We start from the raw sequence: 27,534 nt of genomic DNA, 5'->3' as shown, positions 1-27,534 counted from the left end.
GCACCTGGTACAGTAGCTGCTCAATAAATTGTTGGTTATTGAACGAATTGTGAGAACTCTGTACCAAGGGAGCGTAAGAGCCTGCAAAGGTGGAGACAGACACTAGGTAAAATGCCGTTTATTCATGGCAAACAGGTTTCTGACCATCATCCTAGTATTGTGTAGTAAAACATTCCTTGCCTGTTAGTTGTTTTATATCTCTTGATAAGATGATTTTGATCTCAGGGAAAGCTTTCTCCAAAATTAAGGACTTAATTTGGTCACTAAGGGCCGGATCCCACCGTGTTTTCCAAATGTCACCCTGTACATTTGGCAGCTCTCCTAATTTATATAGGTCTGTTTTAGATTAAAAATTGCAGGTCTCGACCTTTAGTGCTCAAGACCCTCAAAATTCTAAGACTGTAATGTCTAACTCCAAGAGGAAGTTTGTGGCTACTACGTATAATACTGGTAATGATTACATAACATATGCTTATATCAAATTTATCTGAAATAAGAGGTAGTAGAAACTCCATTTTGGTATTTTCCGCCCCGTTTCTTCCCCTTAATGAGAAAGACACACTGCCTGGTACACAGGAGATTATAGATTTATATTTGTTTGATTAGTATGGGACAGATGAATGTTTTCAACAAAGAGGCATCTAGACTTTTTTTGGTGCAGCACCAGCCTGGGGGCTGTGGTCCAACTCCGTTCTCATTCTGCGTTAGGAAGGACCTGACTTTACCGGCGCAAGAAACTCCAAGAGGGACGTCTGCGCTCACGATGAAGACGGGAACACGAGGGCGAGCGGCACCAGCTCCCTCAGCGTCCTGGTGAATCACTCCGTGGGACGAGGGAGCTCCACTGCGGGGGCTCACGACGACCTCCCGCGCTCAGTCTGGTCACCCTCGGACTTGTCCTTTCCCATCCTCGGGACGTGCCCCTCACTGAGGTGTCAGTCGACCGCTGCTCCTCGGGGCGGCTGTGGGAGCAGCCCGTTAGCTGAGACTCAGGCCCGCAGTCCCGCAGCCGGAGCCGCGCCCCGGAGCTGGGGTGGGGGAGGGGCGGCGCGGCGCGGCGCCTGCGCGGCGTCGAGCTTCCCAGAATTCCCAGCGGCCGCGGGGAAAGTTTACGGGACGTAGGCGGCGGCGGCGGCGGCGGCGGCGGTAGCGGAAAGGTTACTAGGCGGCCCGAGGCGGACCGTGGCCCCGGCCCGGCGTCCCTGGCCTCTCCTCACGGAGTCCTCGGGCAGCGTTGCGGAGCGAGCAGACTTCCGGGAAGGAACTGACCAGCGACTGAGCGGCGACCGGCGCGCATAGCGCCCCGAACATGCGGCAGTTCCTGCGGGCGACCCCGGGCTGCGGAGAGGCGGCGGCGGCGGCGGTGGTGGGGAGGAGGCGCCGGCGCCGGCGGAGGTGGCGGCGGGGACGGCCGGCGCCCAGCGCGGAGCCCTAGGCAGGCTGCTTGGCGCGGCCTGGAGCCTCGTCGACCAGGATGCTGTCCCGAAAGAAAACCAAAACCGAAGTGTCCAAGCCCGCCGAGGTGCAGGGGAAGTACGTGAAGAAGGAGACTTCGCCTCTGCTGCGGAGTGAGTGTCAGGGCGGGTACACCCCGTCCCTGCCCCGAGCGGCCGCGGCTCCCCGCGCCTTTTCCTTCCTCCTGGTCGCTGAGAAATACGCTTGTTGTCATTTTCATTTCATTATGTCTGAAGTCGTGTTTGTGCTTTGAAACTGACAGATAGTAAGAAACTTAGATCAGTCCCCTTCCTCCTTATCCCCACCCCCCAAAAAATGACAAACTTCCCTGTTCTCTTAAGGCAGAGTGTTCGTTTTACTGGAAGAAAGAGGCTCTTTGGGGGTGAAAACACTTAAATGTCTGATCCCCTGATGCTACAGGAGTGAAAGTAATTAGACCGGGGCACATTTTTCCTCTTCCAGCTACGTCGAGATATGCCTTGTGTTTGCAAACATTGTGGGTATCACTCGCCGGTGCTTGAAGTTGTGCAAACTCGGGGGGAGAAAGAATTCCTTAGCCCAGCTGCTGGATGCAGAGCTCGAGGAGGCGAAAGCCGACCGCCTCGATTGTAGCTGCTGTCCGGAGCCGTTTCACTCTTCCGTCTCCGAGGAGAGGAACCCAAGTCGTGTGTGTTTGGTGTTCTCCTATATTCACGAGAATTGCTTCAGATAAAAAAAACCCACAAGGACAAAGCACTCAAAATGATTTCTGTCATATTTTAGGAGAAATTACCAAAAAGTTTGTGTGGTTTTAACTTTAATAGGATATATTTTGAAGGTTTTATTCTCGCTGTGTGTTCAGAATATCTGTGAGGTTAAGGAGCTCATATGTCGGTGCTCATACTGCATGCTGGCCCTTTGTGTAAAATTTCCTTCTTGGAAGCTTGTGGTAACCTTGTGACTTAAGCATTACCTCATTATAGTTGGGAAAGCTGTTCATAGAGTTCGTAGTATTTGTCCAAGATCACACAGAAAGGGGTGGAGAGCATGTTTTTCCATTATAACCAACCACATCATCAGCCTTCCAGATTTATCCTGTATTTCCAGTGCTTTCTTATAGCACAGCAAACTGGATCAGATGGGTACATCAGTAACCTGAAACTTGATTTTTTTAAACCTTTTTTTTTAACAATTCATTTTTGAGTTAAACATTCGTGTTTGAAAGGCTAAGTTTATGGTAGCTTGCAGTTTGCTGCAAATAAAGTTTATTAAATATTGCTTGAAATCATAAAATATGTTTGCTATACTTTTAAGCAAATAACGTGATACAGCATTTTGTTTTAGTTTCATTAGTGTTTAAATGACTAGTTTCATTAGTTTAGTGTTGAGCCTTGTTTATTTGGATATTAATTTCTGTCTAGAGTTTGCTTCTGAAGCTTAATATGAAATGCCCTCAAAATTTGACGGTCTCCAAATCTAGTTTTCTTCAGGTTTTAGGGTTACTTTGCCTTCTAACCAGGAATGTCAAAGCTATTTAAGTATTCCGAAGTACTATATCCTGAAGAGCCATTGTTCTACTGTTATCTTCTGTTTTGAATTATAATTATTCTTAAAGGAGCCATAGTTTCAGGCTTGGCGGTTTTGTTTTTTTTTTTTTAACAAATTCAACTTTTGTGTGACCGTGAAATTTTTTTATTTTTATAGCTATATTTTTGGCTTTCCAGCTTTTGATTACTGTACTAGTGCTACGTCCAGGAGTAGAAAGACCAGGTTAATAATTTTAAAATGTTTTTAAAGAATTCACCTTTATATGTTTGGGAATAGCATATGTTCTATTTTTATTTTTGAAATTGTGTTTGTTTTGAAGAAGGATTTTTAGGAATTTTGAAAATGACGTTAAATCAATAAAACAAGCTATAATCTTGAATTATGCTGGTAACTATCCATTTGTTAGACTGTTTTCTATTTTTACACTTTATTCTTATTTCATTAATATGTGTTTCATAGTTAAGCGTATGGATATTTCATGTTATGTATGGTCGTAAGAATACATTTGATTCTACACATTTATAATGAAATTATAAATTTCATTTGAATGGAAATATGTTAATCAGCCTCAATTTTAAAATATCCAAGTACTATCTGAAATCACAATTTTAATTGTGTTTTCTTAAGTCCGTTGAAATTTTGCATTTGGGGGTGATAAATGTAAACGGACGACTTTGAAAAAGTGTGTTTGTTACTTATTGAAGTGATCATTTTATTCTTTGTTTCATTATAGATCTCATGCCTTCATTCATCCGGCATGGTCCGACAATTCCAAGACGAACTGATATCTGTCTTCCAGACTCAAGCCCTAATGCCTTTTCAGCTTCTGGAGATGGAATAGTTTCAAGAAACCAGAGTTTCCTTAGAACTCCAATTCAAAGAACACCCCATGAAGTAATGAGAAGAGAAAGCAACAGATTATCTGCACCTTCTTATCTTGCCAGGAGTCTAGCAGATGTCCCTCGGGAAGATGGCTCCTCTCAGTCATTTTTAACAGAAGTTAATTTTGCTGTTGAAAATGGAGACTCTGGTTCCCGATATTATTATTCAGATAATTATTTTGATGGTCAGAGAAGACGCCCACTTGGAGATCGTACACATGAAGACTACAGATATTATGAATACAGTCACGATCTCTTCCAAAGAATGCCACAGAATCAGGGGAGGCATGCTTCAGGTAACTTATAATTAGAACTACTACATTAGTTTAGGTTTATTAACAGTTAATTTAAAAGATGCTTTTTTTCTACATTTTTTTGGGAATCCAACAGATATTCCTAGAGAAATACTTCTCCATTTTGCCAGTCCTGCCAAGCCAGCTTTCAAATAATTATTAACCTACACTAAGTGAAAGAATTTTGTGTCCATTTATTTTATTAACTAATTCTGTAAAAACTTGGTACTTACCTGCAGGTTATCATGACTGTTAACACAGTGAACCTTGAAAACCTAGATAATTTAATATCTACAGCTGGATTGAATCTAGGTTTAGGTTTTGTAGAATGGGTTAGGGTTTCAGAGGAACTGGACTTAAACCTGGGAAAGGGAAGGCAGAGAGGAAGCATTGTGCGTGGTAGGTAATACCATGGCAACTGCAACCTTACTTAGCTAGAACCTGCACTGCTTCTATTAAAACTGTTCTCATAGTTCAATAATTAGTTCCCAAGTTGGTCAAAAAGCCTTATTGTGAAATGGTTAATTGTGTGTTAAGCATGTCTTTTTATTCTTTTTTGGAATACTCAAAAATATTAGATATATAATTTTTTAAAATCTGCTTTCTATATTTGCTGACTTGGGGATACTTGTACAACAATCAGAAGAGACGGGAGGAATGTACAGTTCTGCTTTAGTCCTAAAGTACTGGAATAAACCAAATAAACTGAAGCAAGCTGAAAATTAAACTTTTTCATTTGATTCTTTTTTTTCCTATAAGTTGTAGGCTTTAAATTTTGGTAAGCTAAAAATATAAAATACATGAGACCTTTACCTTTTAGCCCACAACATTTCAAATAAGGTGACTTAAAAACAGTTTGGAGCATGAGTATTTTAAGTGTAGAAGACATTTTTTTAATTTATTATGAATCATATGTCTAGCATTTTCCCTGACCTTCTCAGTACTCCTCTCTGTTATCTTATTTTGGGGAACAAAACCAATATATGCAAAATAATCACAGAACAGTTTGTATATTTTGTGGTATTCTTAGTATAAGTGCAGTAGGGGGTCAGAAGAGGTAGAGTAGGTAGAATATTTAGAGAATGATTTGTGGGACTTCAGCTGTGCTTTAAGCTTGGACTTTAGATTAATGGGGGCTGACAAAGAGCATTTTAGGTGGAAAATTGGAAGAGCCCAGTGAAAACAGACATGATGTAAATCCAAGGAACTGTATAGTTCTGCCTACTGTGAAGAACTAAGATGTAAGATGGCATGGAGATTTGTGGTCCAACAACAGGTTGTAGTATTTAAACGTGAGTCAAGCACAAACTATTGCAAATTTAAAAAAGACAAGTCATTTTATGAAAGTACCATTTAGAGATTAGTCTACTAGTAAGGATATGTTCCTAGAGAAAAGAAGACTGTAGGTACCAGGTACCAATGAGTATTGGAAAGGAAAGGGCAAATCTATGATATTTTTGAAGGAAAATGAGAATTATGGGTTTGGGAGAGTAAATCACTAAAGTTTTGAAAACTGAGAAACAGTGTGGAATGGTTGGTAAGATCAGCTTATTTTGTGAAAGTCGACATGAATCTCACTGGGACATCGAAGAGGAGAGCTTTTCTAGGGTGTCTTTTTAAAAAAACTTTTAGGTTAAAAGATTTGATGATTGCCTGCTGAAGTGTTTATTTTGTCTATTTCAAATGTCATGTGGTTTTAAACCTAGAAATAATTTGTTATCTAACCAAAATTGTAAGTTTTCAAAATAAAGCTCATTTATATGTTTTTAGAGTAGTATCTCCTTATTATAGGAAATTTGCAAAATGCAGAAAAGTAAAGTACCCATGATAGCAGAGATTCTTAATATTTTAGTTGTTTCCTTAACTTTTTCCATGACATTCTTTTTTCACATTGTTACTGAAATCTGTAGTTTTTTTATCCCTGATTTTTATTTACTTGAATGAGTTTTTTTATGTAATGTGCTGTTAACGAGTAGTTTCAGTGACTCTCCTCTTCCATTTGGTGCATGTTTGTTGGTTAATATTTTGAATGTTAATGAGGACCTGACTCAGGCTGGGTACATTTGGAAAGGGGAGAAGTGGGACACATCTACATTGATGGGACTTGGCTATTAATGGGGTTTGAGGGATGAGGGAAAGAGGAGTCATATAGAATTAGCACAGTACTTAGCTATATAGGAGGAACTCCAAAAACAAATGGTTGAATAAGTGAATGAATCCAGAGATTTTAAGTTTGGGATTTTAAGACAGGTTTGGTAGCTGAAGGGTAGCAGGAATAATAGCTTATAACAATCTGGTAATACTAATTATTGTTCTTTGCACTCACCTTTCCTATGTATATTTATATTGCAAACACCACTGATAGTTTATAACACTTTTCTGCCTGAATGGAGTAAGTATGAAGAATTAATAATACCCAGTTAAAATATTGTTTTAAAATTCTGATTCGCGGGAGCGGCCAGTTTGCTCAGTTGGTTAGAGTGTGCGGTGCTCTTAACAAGGTTGCCGGTTCGATTCCCACATGGGCCACTGTGAGCTGTGCCCTCCACAACTAGATTGAAACAGCTACTTGACTTGGAGCTGATGGGTCCTGGAAAAACACACTTAAAATAAATAAAAGTTAAAATAAATAAATAATAAATAAAATTCTGATTCGCAAAATATTGCAAAAATACTTTAAGAACTAAATTTCTACTGATCCTCTCTTAAGAGCTGTCTAACAGTTTTTGTAAGTTTAATGACTTTAAAACAATTTTCCAATCATGATTTAGAAATAAATAAAAGTTAATTGGATACTTTTTCAAATTAAAGAATATCATTTTTAAAAAGATTTGCATTTATTATAGAGTTACACATGCTTGAGAAATTTCACTTAACATTAATTTATGTCAGAGCAATAAGATTTAATGTTTAATTTACCTTTTAGAAAAATACTTCTTTGAAGGAGTCTCTTAGGTGGCAGGGAAGAATTAATGACCAAAAAGAAAAGCCTAAGAACTGTCTTTTCCAGAAGGAAAAAAAAAATCTGAATATGAGACAATAGCTGGGAGCTTCTTGAATTCACCGTGAAGAGACTTGAAACTTACTCTATTTTCAAGATTTGTTTTAGCTAGAACTTGAATGAATTGAAAGGAGAAAGTAAGTTTGTGGGATGGTAAGAATGTGCTATAGACAGATTTATTTTCACTAACTTTAAATTTTGATTGCTGTTACTAATGTAATAAGCATAAAAAGGTATGAAAGGAAATAGTTTTGTAATGAGTTAATGAGAGTAGTAATTCCTGCCAATTAGTTATTACTTAGATTTTACGGAAACACCTATCTCAAGGGTTAACTTCATCTTACTGTATTTAGCAGAAGCACAAAACCAAATTGTATATTATCATTAAGGGTTCTGGGACTTAGCAAGTTCTGCGTTTAGCTGTGAAATTTGACCTTGAACATTTTGGCCAACATAACAGGCACTTACTGTATGTGCCAAAGGAAGGAATCCTGCTGTTAACAGGAAGTCTTTAGTTAGAATACTAAAGGCAGGTTGAATTCCTTTCTCTTGCACTTAAATAATTTAGTTTTATACAGTTTTTAGTACAAGCTTTTAAAGACAACTAAAGACATCAGATTATAAAACTCAAAATGGGGCAGCCGGTTAGCTCAGTTGGTTAGAGCGCTGTGCTCTTAACAAGGCTGCCGGTTCGTTCCCCACATGGGCCACTGTGAGCTGCGCCCTCCACAACTAGATTGAAACAACTACTTGACTTGGAGCTGATGGGTCCTGGAAAAACACACTTAAAAAAATAAATTAAAAAGTTTAAAAAAAACAAAGCTCAAAATGGAAAGTGTCAGGCTTAAAAAGAAAAAACCACTGGAGTTGTGTTTACTCCAGGATATGCATAAATATTTAGTTAACCAGAATCATCTTTTGAGGAAGGGTTAATATTCTTTAGGCACACAACTTTATTTTTAATTATTTTGCCGAGGAGGCAATTGGCTTTATTCAATATTTAGATCTGTCAACATCTCGATTATAACATGGGCTATAAGGTTTAGTATTTATTACCCTGGAGCTCATAGACCTTTATTAGAGTTCCAAATTTTCATTCTCTAGCCACTGCAAAATTAGGAAACGAGAATTTTTTAGCTTTTGTGTGTAAGGTCAGATCTCATAGATACCTGCGTAGTTATATGAGATTAAGTTCTTTGTAGGCATATCTAGGAAAGGTTGGTAGAGAGACAAAATACTTTTTCCGTGTCTTTGGGAAATCATATAAGCTTATGAATGTTTTACTTTATTTTATGTAAATAGAAGGTGTGCAGTTAGTTCCTGCAAATGGAAGTTATTATGAGGATTATGAGTGCCACTCGTTCTTTACTGGGGCTAATTAGAATTACGGAAAACTGATTTTTTTTCCTTGTAGCTCAGAAACAAGTTCTCATTTTTCTTGATTGAATTCAAAATTGGTAGCTTGCTTTTTCTTTTATTAGTGGCAATCATATTTTTCTTTGAAGAATTACAGATCTTTTGTTGGTAAGATTACATGGTTAGTAATATTGTCACTTGATCTTACATCATATGTGTGGCCTTTGGTAAAGTAACTTAATGGGACCTTGGTTTCCTCATCTGTAAATTGGTAGTGATTCTACTACCTCATAGAGCTCTTTTGAATATGAAATAGTACATATGGAAAAGGCTGGGAACAGAGTAGACACTCATAATTGTTAGCGTGTTGCCCTTAGTAAGATTGTTAATGTGCTTTTCTGTTTTTCCCAGTTTTGGCCTTTGAGTAGTGGAGTTCAATTTTCTAGCTGAACTTAAAGTGGAGGTCTGGTGTGTTAAAGCTTGATACAGCTTTTATTTTTTTTTTAGTATGCGAGATACTTTATTACTGTAATAACTTAAATTTTAGATCAGTGGTTTCCAGTCCTTTGTACAGTACATTCGTCTCTCAGTAGGTTTTATAAAATCCCAACTAATGGTTTGAAAAAAATTGAGTGTACATGGCACTTTCTGAAAGTACAGGTAGAATGTGTCATGAAACTAAAAAACTATTTGTGAATATCTTTAAAAAGGTAAAACCATGATTCCTAATAAATGGCATTGGTAAAACCAATGAGTCTATATGGAACTTTGTGGATTTCATTGCTCCCTTATCAAATTGTCAAGGTTTTGTTGCTAGAAATGAGATTTTACAGAGAGGTCTTTGTGTTTCCTCTAAATATGAATTTCATGTTTATCATGCGTTACATCTGGTGTTTGGTACCTAATGTTTAAATGTAGAAATGTGTGTTTCTAGATTTAGATAAGTTCAGTATATAGAATTTTGGATTTTCTCAGCAGATAAATTTGTCACGAACTTTAATATTCTCTAAGCCTGTACAGTTTTTGATTACTGATAGTTTTTGTTTTTAATAATGCTGTATTTAGAAATCTATACATTTCTGGGGCCCTCTGTTAAGCTCAGTGTTATGGTTTTTAAAAATAACTCTATATGAGTACATTGCGTTGACTGTGTGTGTATTTATTTAAAATTGATTTTAAAATTGCTATCCTTGGTTGTGGCTCGTAGTACAACAATTTTAGTGATGAAAGTATGAGAAAGTATAAAGCCATTGCATGCATACACAATGTGATTTTAAAGTTATTTGCTATGTTCATGTCTTTAGTACATTGGCTTATTTCTTCTCTTTTTAAGTATTTTCTCTTTAAGTACTTCAGTTGCAGTTTGACTGAAGCCAAGGTCGGTTTCACCAAAAGGCTTTGTTCTGTTCTATAGTCGCCATCTGTTTTAGAAATGTATCCCTTAGTTCCCAAAGGGTACTAAGCAAGAGTATTTTGTTTTCTTTCTTGCATTTTCTTTTATGTCAGAATACTTTATAGGTGGTGTAGTGTACATTCTGTTACATCAGTTCCAGAGACACATAATGACAGATTTCTCTTGTGATGTTTAAATTGATCATGGGATTAGATGTCAGCCCCATTCATCCATCATGAAATTCTCCTTCAGACTTTTATCTGTTGATTTGGCAGCCATTAATGATCATTAGCTAGATCCAACATTTCATTAAGTGTTGCAAGTGTTGATACTCTAATTCTGTCATTTCTTCTTTAGTAGTTGCAATTCTGTATTGAAGAACTTTCCCTTATCAATTGATTGATGTTCATAGAATAAATGCTAGATCTTTCCTTTTATTTACTATTGTTTCAGAATGATGAATTGGTACCCAAGCCACCCTTCAAAGGTAACCAGTGAGTTTTTATTTTAATATCTTTATGGACTCAGGGATTTAAAAAAAAATTAAACTCTTAAGGTTTATTTAGATTTCACCAGTTTTTTCATTAATGTCCGTTTTCTGTTCCAGGATCCAATCTGGAATACCACATTGAACTTGGTTGCCATGTCTCCTTAGGGTTCTTTGGTTTATGTCAATTTCATAGTCTTTTCTTGTTTCTCATGACCTTGATAGTTTTGAGGAATATTTGTCATATATTTTATAGACCGTTCTTCTAATTGGATTTTGTCTGATGGTTTTTTTCCCCTCCTGATTTGACTGGGCTTATTGGTTTCTGGAAAGAAGGCACTGAGATGCAGCATCCTCATGGTCACATCTGTATGACGTTAGTGATGTTAGCCTGCATCACTTGGTTAAGATTTGCCAGGTTTCTGCACTGTAACCAACACTGTGTGTTTGTTCTTCCAGTTTTTGTCTTCACCTTTTTATTGTCTTACCATCTCTTCTTTTGGGTTCTTGCTCTTCTTCTTTGTGGTCTTCAGAGAGTTGATTTCTTCATTCTTTATTCTCTTAATTTATGTAAGAGTATTTAGTTGCATTTTTTTCTCTGCTTTGGGGCAACATTTTTCTGCACAGTCTCTTTAATAAATTTTGTACTTTTGCTTCTTCAATTTTTCTTACTAAATTAATGTTATGCTGTTCTTATTACACATTATTGAATAAATTGGGTTTTCCTGTGACAGTTATTTGAAATCGCCTTCTGTGGTTGCTGGAGAGGTAGGAGGTTGTGGAGGGAAAAAGAGAAATTACCAGGGTAGAATTTTGGGCTAGCCAGTTTTTCATGGTGCTCTGTTTTTATTTCTGCTGCTTTCTTTACTGATTTTGTTGTATTTCAGCTGCTTTGGGCAGCTCTCATATGTATATTAGATCTAGGAATTATACCACTCTCCTTTTTTTAATTGAAGTTTTTATTGAAATAGTTGTAGATTCATATGCTGTTGCAAGAAGTAATGCAGAGATCCCCATACAGTTTAGTTAGTTTCCCTATTGGTAACATTGTGCAAAACTATAGGATAATATCACAACTGGCTATTAACATTGATACAGTCCACCCATCATGTTCGGAGGATTTTCCGTTTTACTTGAACTCATTTATGTGTGTGTGTTCAATTTTATATTTTGTCACATGTAAGTTACGTGTGCACTATACATAGTTAAGACATTGAACGGTTCCATCACCACAAGAATCCTTTCTGTTGCTCTCTTATAACCACACCCATCTCCCTTCCCAACCTGGGTAACTACTCATCTTTTCCCCACTTCTAAGATTTTGTCATTTTAAAAGTATTATATAAATGGAATCATATAGCGTATAACCTTTTGCAAAGATTGGCTTATTTTACTCAACATAATTCCCTGGAGATTCATACAAGTTGTTATATGTATCACTAGTTTCTCTTTTTCATTTGTCGAGTAGTATTCCATGGTATGTATGTACCACAGTTTGTTTAACCCACTCATTTGTTGAAGGTCTGGGCAGTTTCCAGTCTTGGGCTATTATGAATAAAGTTGCTATAAACATTTGTGTATAGATTTTTTTTTTAAAGATTTTATTGGGGAAGGAGAACAGGACTTTATTGGGGGAACAGTGTGTACTTCCAGGTCTTTTTTCCAAGTCAAGTTGTTGTCCTTTCAATCTTAGTTGTGGAGGGTGCCGTTCATCTTCAAGTTGTTGTCCTTTCAGTCTTAGTTGTGGAGGGCGCAGCTCAGCTCCAGGTCCAGTTGCCATTGCTAGTTGCAGGGGGCGCAGCCCACCATCCCTTGCGGGAGTCGAACCGGCAACCTTGTTGTTGAGAGGATGCGCTCCAACCATCTGAGCCATCTGGGAGCTCAGCGGCAGCTCAGCTCAAGATCCCTGTTCAATCTTAGTTACAGGGGGCGCTGCCCACTATCCCTTGTGGGAGTCGAGTTGTTGAACGGGCAACCTTGTGATTGAGAGCCCACTGGTCCATGTGGGAATCGAACCAGCAGCCTTTGGAGTTAGGAGCATCGAGCTCTAACCGCTGAGCCACCGGGCCGGCCCTGTGTATAGATTTTTGTGTGAACGTGTATTTTCATTTCTCTGGGACAAATGCCTAAGAGTGAAGTTGGCTGGGTTGTATGACAATTTCATGTTTAGTTATATAAGAAACTGCCAAATTGTGTTCCAGAGTGATTGTTTTTTTACCTTCTTTCCTAACAGCAATTTATAAGTGATGCAGCCTCTGCATCCTCACTACCATTTGGTATTATCACTGTTATTTTAGCCATTACGTTACATGTGTAGTGATCGTCATCATAGTTTTCATTTGATTTTTCCTGGTAGCTAATGATGTTAAACATCTTTTTGTATACTTATTTGTCATCTTTATATCCTCTTCGGTGATAATCTCTGTGTCTTTTACCCATTTTCTAATTAGATTGTTTTCATTGTTGAGTTTTGAGTATTCTTTATATATTCTAGATACTGGCCCTTGGTTGGATATGTGGTTTGCAAATATTTTCTCCCAGTCTGTAGCTTGTCTTTTCATCCTCTTCAAATGGACTTTCACAGGATAAAAATTTTTAACTTTGCTAAGATCCAATTCATATTTATTTCCTTTTATGGATTGTGCTTTTAGTATCAAGTCTAAGCACTCTTGGCCAGACCCTAGATCTCAAAGATTTTCTCCTGGATATCCTTTTAAACAGTTTTGTAGTTTTATGTTTTATATTTACATGTACTCAATTTGAATCAATTCTTCTATAAGATGTGAATTTTAGGTCAAGGTTTATTTTTTTTGACTATGGATGTCTAGTTGCACCAGCACCATTTGTTGAAAAGGCTATTTACTTCATTGAATTCCTTTTGCACTTTTTGTCTAAAATCGGTTGTGCACTTAGATTTGTATGAGTCTGTTTCTTGGTTCTCTGCTGTGCCATTGATCTGTGTATCTTTCCTCCACTAACACCACTGTCTTTCCTCCACTGTTTTCATACTGTAGTTTATTTAATGAACACTTACTATGTGCTCTGTTCTTCAGACACTGTTTTAGAGGTTTGTGAGCAAAACGAAGATATCTGTCTTGCGTGCATCTTCCATTCTTGTTGGATAAGAAAGATGATAAGCACACAACAATTATATAATAAGTTTGAAGGTTAAATGACACCAAAAAAAGAATAGGGTAAGTGAAATCTGGGAAGAGGTATTATAGATTGCAGTACCTAGTCAGAGTAAGCGTCATTGAAATACTTAAGAAGATACTTGAAGAGGGTGAGGGAGTGAGCCAAAGAGATATTTGAAAGAAGAATGTTCTGGGGAGAATGAACAGCCAATGCCTGCCATGTTTGAGAATGGCAAGGAGGCCAATGTAGCTGACACTGAGTGAACTGCAGGGATGTAAAAGGAGCAGCTTGGGTCAGAAAGGAATGGATAGCTGATTATCATAGGGCCTCCTAGCAATTATCTCTTGATAAAGCAACAAGGAAAAACACAGACTGAGCTCAGCTTGTCAACTAAACTATAGACTTGTAAACTAAATAAATCTTTTTTTTCTCAACTAAATAAGTCTTGTTTTAAGCTACTGAGTTTTGGGATGATTAAACACTACTACTGTTCTTGTGTGAGAGTAAAACTACACAGCCAGATTATTTTTTTTCCCAAATAACATACAGTAAACTTAATTTATGAGTTTTAATATATGTGTAGATCCATGTAATGCCAGCATAGTCAGTTTATAGGACATTTCCATCACCCCACAAAATTCCCTCATTGCTGCCCCCTTGTAGTCAACCCTGACTCCCCCCTAGTTCCTGGCAACCACAGTTTTCTGTCCTAGTAGTTCCTTGCTTGTGTAGTAATTTCATATTAATCGAATCATACCATTTATATCATAGCCATTTGAGACTGGCTCCTTTCACTCAGCACAGTGTCTTTGAGATTTTTGGTGTTGCATAGATCAATAATTGTTTCCTTTTTACTCCAGAGTAGATTCCACTGTATGGTTGTACTGCAGTTTATCAGTTCTCTTAAAGGGCATGTGGTGTATTTCTACTTTGAAGCAATTAGGAATACAGCCACTGTAAATGTCCCCGTATAGGTTTTTGTGTAAAGATGAATTTTCATTTCTCTAGGTTAAATATTTGGGAATAGAATTGCTGCGTCATATGTAAAGCATATGTTTAACTTTGTAAGACACTGCAGAACTGTTTTCTAGAGTGGCTGTAGCATTTTGCGTTCCCACCAGCGGTATATGAGAATTCCAGTTTTTCACATCCTCATCAGAATTTGTGTTTTCACAGGTTTTTTTTTTTTTTTCAGTTTGGCCATTCTCATAGATGTATACTGTCATTTGATTATGGTTTTAATTTGCATTTTCATGATGGTTAATATGATACTGAGCATTTTTTTATGTGCTCATTTACCATCTATGTATCTTCTTTGGTGAAGTGCCTATTCAAATCTTGCCCATTTAAAAAAAAAAACTGAGTTGTTTTCTTAGTGTTGAGTTTTGAGAGTTCTTTATATACTCTAGATTAAAGTCCTTTGTGTGGTATGCGATTTGCGAATATTTTCTCCCAGTCTATAGCTTGATTTTCTTTCTCTTAACATTGTCTTTCATATAGCAAAAGTTTTTAATTTGGATAAAGTCTTGTTTATCAGTATTTTTCTTATATTGGTTGCACTTTCAGTATCTTGGTTAAGAAGTCTTTTCCTGAGAAAAGGTCACAAAAATTTATCCTACGTTTTCTTTTAAAAGTTGTATAGTTTTATGTTTTACATTTGATATATGATCCATCTTGAGTTCTTTTTTATATAAGGTGGGAGGTATAGATTGTGATTAATTTTTTTACATATAGATGTCCCAATATCATTTGTTCCAATATCATTTGTTGATAAAACTATCCTTTCTCCATTGAATTGCCTTTTCACTTTGTCAAAAATTAATTAACCACATATGTGTAGGTGTATTTCTGGATTCTCTATTCCACTGATCTGTTTGTCTTTTTGACAATACCACAGTCTTGATTATTATATCTTTAGAGTAAGCCTTAAATTAAGGTAGCATGCATGAGTCCTCCGACTTTATTCCTTTTAAAAATTGTTTTGGCTCCTCTAGTTCTTTTGCCTTTTCATGTACATTTTAGAGTCAGCTTGTCTATAACTACAAAAACTTCTGCTGGAATTCAATTGGGATTACCTTAAACCTAAAGATCATTTCAGGAAGAATTGACATCTTAACTATTTTGAGTCTTCCAGTCGATTAACATGATAGGGCTTCTTTCATTTTTTTCATCAGTGTTTTGTAGTTTTCAGCATACAGATCCTGCACGTAGTATTTTGTTAGGTTTATTTGTAAATGTTTGATTTTTTTGGAGCTATTACAAGTGTATATAAGAACTTAAATGTTTCCAATTGTTAGTATATAGATATTTAATTGAGTTTTGTATGTTAAATGTATACCCTGCTACCTTGATAAACTTACTTAGTTCTGGGTCACAGCCAGATTATTTTTAGAAATTATAAATTGGAAATAGTTTATTTATGCTGTTTTAGCTGAAATGTCAAACTTAAATCTTGAATGAGGTGAAATATTCTTTTCCTTTAGCAGTATATATACTTAAGTAGTTTTGCTAGTAGTTAAATGTTTGTATGGCCTGATGATGGAGGCATCAACCAAAAACACCTAATTTCAAAGAGGGAGACTACTTCCTCCCTCTTTTTGTAATTAAATAATAGTAATACGGGCTAATTTTACTTACAATGATAAAATCGTGAATTTTAATACAAGAGTACATACTCAAGATAGTTAATTTTTTTTTTTTAAAAGATTTTATTGGGGAAGGGGAACAGGACTTTATTGGGGAACAGTGTGTACTTCCAGGACTTTTTTCCAAGTCAAGTTGTTGTCCTTTCAATCTTAGTTGTGGAGGGTGCCGTTCAGCTTCAAGTTGTTGTCCTTTCAGTCTTAGTTGTGGAGGGTGCAGCTCAGCTTCAAGTTGTTGTCCTTTCAGTCTTAGTTGTGGAGGGCACAGCTCAGCTCCAGGTCCAGTTGCCATTGCTAGTTGCAGCCGGCAGAGCCCACCATCCCTTGGGATGGAGTCGAACCGGCAACCTTGTGGTTGAGAGCCCACTGGCCCATGTGGGAATCGAACCGGCAGCCTTCGGAGTTAGGAGCACGGAGCTCTAACTGCCTGAGCCACCGGGCCGTCCCCAAGATAGTTAATTTTATAGCTGTTTCTCAGGTAGCATTTTTTTTTAAATAACTTTTTTTGAATAATTGTTTTGTTTCTTCCCTTTTTCTCTTTCTCTTCAGGTATTGGGAGAGTTGCTGCTACATCTTTGGGAAATTTAACTAACCATGGTTCCGAAGATTTACCCCTTCCTCCTGGCTGGTCTGTGGACTGGACAATGAGAGGGAGAAAATACTATATAGATCACAACACAAATACAACTCATTGGAGCCATCCTCTTGAGCGAGAAGGACTTCCTCCAGGATGGGAGCGAGTTGAGTCGTCAGAATTTGGAACCTATTATGTAGATCATACAAATAAGAAGGCTCAATATAGGCATCCCTGTGCTCCTAGGTATCGACCTGTTTTTTTTTAACAACTTTTTGTTTTGAGATTGTCTAATGTTAGATTTTGAGGTCATATTTCCATCAAAGAAAAAGGCATTCTGAAGTTTGATATTTGAAAGCTTTATTTTTCAAACTTTATGATACTTTTCTCTGAACATATATTTAGTAATGAATGACTTTATAATGGGCGGAAAAATCTTTACGGAACCTCTAAAACAGGGTCAGTATTCTTATGATCAGATTCTGCTTTAATATGCCAGAGTGTTTTTGTTGTAGATACCCAGAAATTGAAATAAATAAAACATCTGCCTCTTTACATTTAAATTCCTATAAATAATACAGACCTACCTCCTAATATGTCAAAATATACTTTTGAATTGTAACATCTTGCTGTTTTTGTTCACTTTTAGATATTTTGTGTTCTGTTTCTTTCTGTTGCCAGGCAGGAAAATGAAAATTGGAACTGCACAAAACATCCCAGATCTATTTAATAAATGTAGCCAGTAATCCTTTGGGCTATTTTGATTGATGCTGGGCTTATCAGTAGACCTTGCTTATGGCCAGACTTCTAGCCCTCTGAATACTGTAGCCAGTTGTCACATGTGGCTATTGAGCACTTGAAATGTGATTAATTTAAATTGAGATGTGCCGTAAATGTGAAGCACACATTGGATTTGAAAGTACATAAAAAGCTAATATTAATTTAGTAATGAAGTTGCAAGTATTTCCAATTAACTACATTTGAGCTTTCAAAACTGAACCGTAAGATTAAAAATGGGTAGAATACCATCAGCATGTAAATTGATATTATTTAGTATCATCTAGCATAGCACAGATATTTGATTATAGCAGACATTTGCGTTTTTAGGATCATTAAACTTATGAAAATACGTTTTAATATTACCTAGGAAACAAAGTTTTATGATTATGTTTTAATCATTTTACATATTTGGATTTATTCAAATTTGAAAAGCAGTTTTTTCCAGTGATTCTATTTAGTGGCACTTAGTATTTATTGAACAACTGTGAGGTTGTCATCCCTGCAAAAGAATGAAACCAACTGCTCTGCCTGTGTTGGGCTCTGGTCCCTTCACCTACTGTGTACCATCTCAGGCATGCTGATGCCACCCCGGGGCTCCATTTTCAGGCTTGTGACATGGGGATAAAACTCAGAGCCTCCCACCCCACCCGGCCATGATCCCCACCCGACCATGATCCCCACCCAAGGGCAAGGATGAGTCCCAGTTATGTCTGCTCTGTCCCCAGTGCCCAACACAGAGATGGGTACATAGTGGGAGTGTAGCAGATGATGAATGACTGAATGACGGGGAAAAAAATGTGGTTCCAGTTTCACCAGGTGGCAGAGGACTTTGTGGTCCAGACAGCCAGATTTGAGAGTATATTCAGCTTGCTTTTCTGTTCATCATCAACCTTACGTTATTATAGAATTTTTATAGTTTACAAAGCATTTTCATAATTAATTAATTTGCTTTTCTCAGCAACTCGGTAGACATTAAACAGGAGAGAATAAACACCTTCCTTAAGCTCACGTAGGTAGGTAGTATTAATAGCTATTTGTCTATATAATGCTAATGCTCATACAGAACACTTGACTTATATTAGCTCATTGAATCCTGAGGACATTCATCTTTGGTATGAATTTATTCCATTTTACAAAGAAAGAGGCTGAGGCTTAGAGAAGTGAAGCAGTTTGCCTATATTCATACTATTTCTAAGTAGCCAAACTGAGCGTACTCCCTAACCCCCACCCCCACCCCAGGTATATCTGACGTTGAAATCTGTTTTTCCCCATCCTCCAGTTGTACTGTCAAGGAATATTTCACTTTGTACCTACTTATAAAAGAAGGTAAAATTCAGTGCCATTTGCACACTGATTTTTAAATTGTTAACCACAGTTTTTACACTTAAAAGCCCAGTTCAGTATTGTAATGTCCTTTCCTGATAAACTAAGAATTTCTTTTTTTTTAAACTTTTATTGAAATGTGTTTTTCTAGGACCCATCAGCTCCAAGTCAAGTAGTTGTTTCCATCTAGTTGTGGAGGGCGCAGCTCACAGTGGCCCATGTGGGGATCGAATCGGCAACTGTGGTGTTATGAGCATCGCGCTCTAACCAACTGAGCTAACTGGCCACCCCCTAAACACATAAATTTTAATGTTGGGAGGCAGACCCTTCCTGTTTTGTCTCTAAGACTGGAATAAACCATTTTGGCCTCCCAGAATTCGATCTTTATCTTTCAGGAGGTTCGGTGCTCTCCTTACCTTTTTCCCATGTTAACAGCCCCCTCCCTGCTTTGCTATTCTCTCCCTTGCCCCAACACATACAGGCCATTAGAATTACTTAAAAGTATGGTCGTTTTTTAAAAGTCTGATTTAAAATAGGTTCTAATCAGCTCTAACTCCCATATGCCCTCTTAAGGTGATAAAAGCAAGAAGGAAATATTACAGTTAATGTGGATATTTCAAGCACAATCACTCCTACTGCACTACATGTTCCAAACTCTCTTTTCAACCGAATGGAGGAAGAAAATATCCATTGTTATTTTGAGAGAAATTCAACCTTTCCAACATAAATTTACAGCTAATTACTTGTAATTATTGGAATTTGTCGTTCTAGTTTTACGCCTCTGTATAAAGGTTACAACTTAGCTCCAAGTTTTTAGTCTTCTTTGAAGTCATCCTTGAAAAGAGTAAATACCAGCAGAAGAAATTTCTTAAAAATATGTAAAGATTTAACTTAGGTTAAATCCATCACTAGGGCCTTACTAGTTTCCAAGAGAAGTTGGGTTTTAATTCCCCTATAGCATGATTTTTAAAAAGCTAGTCCTTTATGTTTTTTTATGTGGTAGAAGGAACTCAGTTTGGGCAAGAGGCTCATTGAGAAATGCTTACGTATTATTCTTTCTGATTTCTTGTTTAGATTTAGGGCCTTTATCCTAATGAATGACTATTCTTTTTTTCATAGCGTACCTCGGTATGATCAACCTCCTCCTGTCACGTACCAGCCACAGCAAACTGAAAGAAATCAGTCCCTTCTGGTACCTGCAAATCCATATCATACGGCAGAAATTCCTGACTGGCTTCAGGTTTATGCTCGAGCTCCTGTGAAGTAAGTGAATTTACAGCACAAATTTTTGTTGAGGGGTGAGTGGAGCACTGAATGGAATCTCGGATCTGCTTAACCCACCCAGCACCATTTTGTTTTTCTCTTAATAATGTTGGGTTTCTAAATAAAATTGTATTTGAAGAAAGGATATCACAGTTTATAAAGTTTGAAAATCATTAATTAGAAATATGTTCTGCAAACATTTATTAAATCTTTACTTTGTGTGCAGACGTACTTACTATGTTATGGGGAGATTGAGTTGTAAATAAGTGGTACGATACCTTGTGATAAACATAAGGACCCAGGTGAGACCTAGGTACATGCGTGAAAGAAAGCAGGACACGGGGTTGAGGAAGTTGTATGGGTAGTGGCTGCAGGTTCTGGGATAAGATCTAAGTACATTGATGCTTTTTAGCTGTGTAACCCTGGGTAGGGTGTCTAACTTTGTTTTGTCTTCTGTAAATTGGGGATGGTAATAGTATCTATTCTTGATATATTAAGACTTCAGTAAAATAATGCATCTAACGTATTTATCACAGTGCTTTGCACATTGAAAGAGCTTAGTACATGATTAGTGTTATTTTGGGGGGTAGGAGTATAAAACTGGTTAAGATCGCTCAGGAAGGAAGCGGAGTGTGATTTCTGGCTCCATCACCGACTTACTGAATGACCTCGTGCAATTACCGAACTTAGATTTAAGTGTTTTTCCTCTACTGAAACCTGGGGGGTAATAATCCTACCTATTTTTCTTGGTGTGGTGAGGCTTAAAAGTGATCACGCATTTTAAAGCACATGGCACAGTGGCTGCTGTGCGTAAGCCCTTAGGAATGGTTTCTTAAAATGAGAGGAGCAAGGAAAGCTGCACTGAAGAGGAAATACATGTGTTAGTTTTTAAAGATGGCTGAGTTTGCCAGGCTCGTGAGCTGAGGATATTTATTGGGTGCCATCACAGGCACAGTTGTTGGAATGTTATCATGACTAAATGAAATCTTTGCCTCAAAGAACTTCTTTCTTCTGGGAAAACAGAAGTAGGTAGTCAGATCAATAACCCAACGTAATAAAGATTGGCAACTTGTATACAAAAATGCTGATTTCAGAACAGGGGGTGTTTGAAAGTAAATAGTTACTTTTTGATTATCCAGTGCTTACTGTGCTAAACTTTGAGGTATGTTATCTCATAATCTGCCCCAAACCCATTTTACAGGTGAACAGAAGGAGGCTTTCTCTTTGCTGAGATCTCAAGCTATTAAGTGGTAGATTTCGAACCTTTATCTAACTTCTCAGATTTTGCTCCCAACTTTTGTCATTGATCATTTCTTATTTTAATAATAATTATCATTTACTTAGCAGCTGTTAAATTCCTGGTACTTGTTAGGCATTTTACCTGTAGTAATTATTTCATATACTTTTAACAACTATTTAAGGTAAGATTCAGTTGTTGGTATGTAGCCTTACTCTTTTATTTCCCTTTTGTATTTCAGAAACCAAAATTATCAGCATAAAATAGCCCAAAGAAAAGTTTTAGAGTGTTAAAGATGATTGGACAATGAACTTGGAACAAAATAATTAAATCTTTGATATTCAAATAAAAGGAATGTAAAGCTTTCATATATACTTTTTTGAAATAGTAACTTTTCTGTAATTATAAAGGATGATCACTGAAATAAAATGTCCGGGGGTTAAGTCAACTCTGATCTAACTTTTTACCATCTTACTATGTGTTTACTAGCCGCATGCATGCTTGTGTGTGTGTGTGTGTGTGTGTGTGTGTGTGTGTGCGCGTGCGCACGCACGCATAGGCCTTTAGCCTAGGTATTTAAAAAATTTTTTTTTCTTGCTTAGAGCCATTTGTGTTTATTAGCTTCTTTTCACTTTTAATTTGAATAGTTGGTATGTTACCTAAAGTATACATCTCATTATATTTGACTGTGATTCTGCTCATTTAGGCCAGTTTAGCATTCTAATAATTATTGGTCATTTACTATGAGTTATTAATTTTTGGCCAACATAAACACTCCCACCATTCTTCTCAGTCTGTAAATTCACAGCTGTTGATCTGTGGCTGATGCAGAGAGACAAGATGATCCTTGAGGACTGTAGTCTAAAAATGTCAGTTATTTTTTCCCCCTAAGTCCAATTTATGTAATTTTCAAGAACTTTTCATTATAGATACCATTCTGCAAGGTATAAACAGTGCTTGGGTCATGTTTGGTTTTAGTTTAACTTGAAATGAGGTACACATATATCCATAGAAGTTTATCATGGTTTGGTGTCTTGGCTAACCTACAGAAGCTTCTTTATCTGATAATATCCGTATATTATAGGAATGGGATAAGGAATGTGATAGCAGATGGACATTTCTTCCCTTTTCCCCCTCTTCTTTCACTCGATACCACTTGACCCACTAGTCTGTATACTCTTGTATGCTGATCCTAAGTCAACTATATGTGTTTGTATTTGTATTTTCCTTAAGTCTGGAAGAGTATGTGCCCCACTGTTAACCTTTGTTATTTTGGGGAGTTGATGAGATTGAGAAGGATTATTCTCTCTGCTTTATGTTATTTCTACTCTAGTCATTGTTAGAAAAAAATAACAAAAATCTTTTTTAGAGAAAAATGATTGTATTAGGTTGATGCAAAAGTAATTGCAGTTTTTGCAGTTATTTTTAACCTTTTAAACTGCAATTACTGTTGCATCAACCTAATATTTAAATGGAATTGCTTGCTTCTTATGAAAAGAAAGACTCCCAAAGATTATAGCCCGTTTCATATCTGGTTCTATGAGTTAGCTATAAAACTTTAGGAAACTAGAGACTGTTTTTTTGTTTTGCTTTATTTCAAATAGATCAGAACTCTCACAGAATGGGCCAGCCTGGAAAACAAGAGAGCAAGTACTTCTTTACAGCTTAAAAACTTAAGAGGTCTAGAAACCTTTTTGCTTTTTAGTTGCTCCTAAATTTTTATCCCTGAAGAGTATGGAAATAGTTAATATTGTTCTAGCAACAAAGGGTGAGCTGTTATCTATGAATTAGATAATGGAGAACCAATTACTTATCAAAAAGTTTTAGCCAAAAATTAGCCTGTTTCTTCCAGTTGTTTAGCAATTGACAATCTTCCAAATTCCTGAAATTGTATTCTATGTCTAGCAGTAACTTACCAAAATAATGTTTGCACATAATTCCAGAACTTGACTTAGAAACAGATTATGTTCTAAATTATTTATTAATTTTGTAAAGTTAATGTTTCTAAGTCTTCTCACAAAAGCCTATAATGCATCATATAAATGTAATTAAGTCGAACTATTGGATAAAATTATAAGATTTAATCTTTACCAGGAAAAAGACTGTCAGGAACATACTTACTTTCTAATATTCCTCACATATACCTCAAAGCCAGTCACCAACGGCACTGTGGCGTGGACTTTATTCCTATGGCGTGGACTTTATTCCTATGGCTTGGTGATCTTGCAGTGTCACCATTAACCCAGCTCCGAGTGTGGGTGGAAAGAAAGAGCAGGCACACTGTTATCAGGGGCAGATGCAAGGGACTTAGGCTGCACTATGATACCTGGAGGTGGGAAAAGCAGCACTGGGCTCCTAACGGCAGCATCCACTGGAATGTGAACGTGTGTTTTTTTGGTAGCATTACAGCAGTTGCTGTTGGCATATATGGGTTATTGTAAGTAATGTTTGACTAGAATACTGCCCTAGGAAAAACAGCAAAAGAGATGCTTATAGCATAGGCCACTGAAATGGTTTACAGCCAGTTTCTGAAAGATTTACTTGTGTATTTAGAGTATAACTGGCTAAAAGTTAAGCTTAGGGAAGCAGATTATTTGGCTAGTTAAGAAGGAAAGAATGGAAATTACATACTTTTTGTTGAAGAAAAAAGCACAGGCATATTTGGATGTATTACAGGCAGAAGGGAAATAACTATATAGAAACGCCAGGGGCAAGAATTTGGAAAGGAAATTGGCACATTGCATAATTTTCTCATTTATGCTTTTCCTTAGAGTGCATTTTCTTCTTCCCAAAGGATTTTTCTCTATTCTGATTTTGTTGCTTGTATCATAATCCTATTCTTGCTAAATGCTGCGATTGGGAAGTCAGAAAATTATCTGAAGCTTTTTCTCTTTTCCCTTTTTCAAGAAACTTGAATGCTTATATAGAATATTTATGTCTTAAAAACCAAGTATATTTACCCATTTATTCTTCTCTTTTTTCTTGCTAGAACGTACACAAATGATAAATGAACTTTAATGTTCTTATAGTTCACCACCTGGCATAAATTTAAGCATTTTGAATCAGTAGACATTGCTGAAATGCCCTAAGCTATGGAATTCAGACTCTGGAAGATTAAGATTTTGTTTGTTAGGAATTATGGAATTGTTTCAAATAAGTAAAATTTTAAGCTACATGAATGGCAGAGGTTCTAGAAAACACCTTACAACTGTTTGTTCATGGAGGCTCATTGAGTATTTCTTACGGTATTTCCCCAATTTATGTTGGCGAGTAATTGGAGTTTCCCACTGAAGAGAATGTAGCTTTCTACCAAGTATATCTATTAGTAAATTTGCAGCACTCATTAAGTCATTAAATGAGTAAAATCGGGATCTAACAAAATATATTTACCTTGTGGTTTTGCACATTGTGCTCCTGGAATTTGTGGTGCATACAACACCGAAGTTATACAGAAATGTATGTCAGTGTACCAAGGAAAGTATGTGGCTCATACTAGCTACTCAGTATTTGTTTGCTGTTGTTTTTTAAAAAGCCTTTTAAAATTTATATTAGACAGATGATCTTTTTGGAATAAGATGATCAATTAATTACCAAAGGACCATTGGGTAGGAAATATTATAAACAATCATTAAAAATAAATTTACTAGAATTTATAATCAAAGCTCATTATTATGTCTGCTCGGCAATATAAGTTGAGAAGTAAACCTTCAATATCATATCGGTATATGCCCTGCTTTAGTTCAAGTTCTTTGTTTAGTCTTAGTCGGTATTAACATTTAAAACTATTATATTAATCAAGTATCTTGATCCACAGTTCTCTGCCTCTGATCTTTTCGTTACAACTTGACAAGAGATATATAATCTCTTTGGGTTTCAGTTTTTTCATCTGTAAAATGAGAAATTGGATTGGAGTGCTGTCTTCAGGCATCTTTCGATTCAGAGTGTAAATTACTGCTTCAGTAGTTTATGTCACTTTCATCTCAGTATGTGATCTACGTACCGTTGCAGGCCTTCTGAGATACATACATAATCTTAACATGAGTCCTTCCCGCATTGTGGAGTCTTCTACAGTCTCCTTATTCTCTCATTTTGAGAACAGTTTGATCTTTCCTTTCTGCTTGAGTTTTTCTGTTTGGGTGTTTTTTGTTTTTTGTTTTTTTAAATACTGTATACTCAACATCAGGAAGACGCAACCCATGATGAATGGTGGTTCCTCTTCATTCCTCTTTCTGTTTAGTTCCTTGTTTGGTGTAGTGAACAGCATTCCTCAAAAAGCTCTATCAACACTAATGACACAAATGACTTTGCCCATTTTTATGTATTGTTTGTGGGTACAACGTGGTCTAAAGTGTCCTTAAGTTCCTGAAAATTAACTTTGGATGTACTTATGAATAGCATAAATGTTCTTTAGAAATTATAGAACTACAGTGGTTTGAAATCTGTGCTTATCATTGTCTAATGTTAATATTAGAATAATTGATACTTAAGATTAAGATGAAATGAAATAATGTTAGCAGCTTTCTCTTCTCCTTAAATAGTATATTTAAACAGCAGTTAATAACTCAGTTATTTTTAATTATAGCTTATGGTTTGTTTGGTTTTAATAGAGTTGCAATTTATAAAAAATAGACTGGTTTATTGCCCTAACTACATTTATGTGTGTATTCTGAACATATGTATGATTGTGTTTTAAAACAGATATGACCACATTCTGAAGTGGGAACTCTTCCAGCTAGCTGACCTGGATACATACCAGGGAATGCTAACGTTGCTTTTCATGAAAGAAATGGAACAGATTGTCAAAATGTATGAAGCTTACAGACAGGCTCTCCTGACAGAGTTGGAAAACCGCAAACAGAGGCAGCAGTGGTATGCCCAGCAACATGGCAAGAATTTTTAAGTTAATTTTTTTAAAAATAAAATTTAAGTTTTATAAGGGCTTTAAAATATTTTCACAGATAAAAAACTGCAAACAAGTACTTTTGTTAATAAAGGCAGCTTACTCTTTGGAAATAATATTCTAATTTTACATGTATTTTGTTATTAAAAATACTCTTTTATTGAGCAAAAAAAAAATGAGTATCATTGTAAGAGCCAATATGGCAAACACTTCTAAATGCTGCATGTTAGGAAACTGCTTTGAATAGTCTCAATGGAGACAAATGCAGCAAGAAATCTCATAACTAGATAATAAATAGGAAATGATCACTTGGTAGACACTTACAGTAGCAGTACCTTTCTTTACAAAACAGAGTGAGAGATAACCTATGCAGTATTTTAAAAAAGATGTTTACTGCTTTAGTGTGGAACATTGTCTGGAATCAGATAATTTAAATATTATTGTGTACTGTTCAAAACATAAAATGGCATTTGGGACCTTTATTGGGATAAATTTTTATATATAATTTATGGGGTTTCCCTCCCCCCAAAATATATAGAACCCCTTAAAAATGTGTTAAAGTATTTTTTGATATGAAAGGGTGAAGGGCCTGTAATCTTTCAGGAATAAATTGAGGCATAAGGTCTTAGTCTGTGTGGGAAAGGTGTGCACAGCACTCAAAGTTGCTAACGTCACTTCCTCACTTTCGGCCAGTGTTCTCACGGTGTTGAGGAGCATGACTGATAAGACAGGGGCGGGTTCCCAATAGCATAGCATGCTGCCGTCCTAACAGACTGCCACAAATGACAATCAGGGATTCAGTAAGAAATCTTGGGTCAATAAATTGATTTTACATATCTTTTCTAAGAGTTTGTGACAGAACTTTAAAACCCAATATTTCCTTCCAAATTATTTTTCCTTTTGGTTTAAGTAGTTAAGATATTGTTCATAATTAGCGCAGTACATTTGATTGCAGATACATTTATGGCACTTCTGGCCTATAAAACTCTAGAATTCCGTGAATTTCAACATTAGTTGAAGTAGCCTTTCAGTTATATTTACATGTGTTGTAAATATGTAAATATATTTTTACTTTACGTAATCTTCCAAAATACAAAGCACTCCCAGTTGTAACAGTGAGTTTGACTTGTTGATAAAATGTTGAAAATGTTAAATGTTTGATTTTATACAAGCTTATTAAATATATTTTTGTGGAAACTACATGTGTCTTGTTTGAGTTCATGTTTTATACTTAGTGCTATCAAAACTGGTTTTTTCCATTCAGAAGACCCATAGGCAACGGGAGCA

General features: G+C 36.5%; 1 protein-coding gene across 1 annotated transcript; it reads left to right on the top strand.

Moving 5' to 3' along the window:
• Positions 1-1,118: 1,118 nt before the first annotated feature.
• SAV1 (salvador family WW domain containing protein 1) lies at positions 1,119-27,448 on the top strand. The gene is made up of 5 exons (XM_081050058.1): positions 1,119-1,568; positions 3,716-4,159; positions 16,720-16,990; positions 19,967-20,110; positions 26,046-27,448. The coding sequence occupies exons 1-5, from the start codon at positions 1,475-1,477 to the stop codon at positions 26,245-26,247; spliced, it is 1,155 nt and encodes a 384-aa protein (XP_080906184.1). The 5' UTR covers positions 1,119-1,474; the 3' UTR covers positions 26,248-27,448.
• The last annotated feature ends 86 nt before the right edge of the window (positions 27,449-27,534 follow it).

This window comes from Rhinolophus hipposideros (genome assembly GCF_964194185.1).
Source record: "Rhinolophus hipposideros genome assembly, chromosome: 5".
NCBI classification, from domain to species: domain Eukaryota; kingdom Metazoa; phylum Chordata; class Mammalia; order Chiroptera; family Rhinolophidae; genus Rhinolophus; species Rhinolophus hipposideros.
The sequence above is the reverse complement of the archived record's forward strand: the minus strand, read 5'-3'. Positions and strand labels throughout refer to the sequence as shown.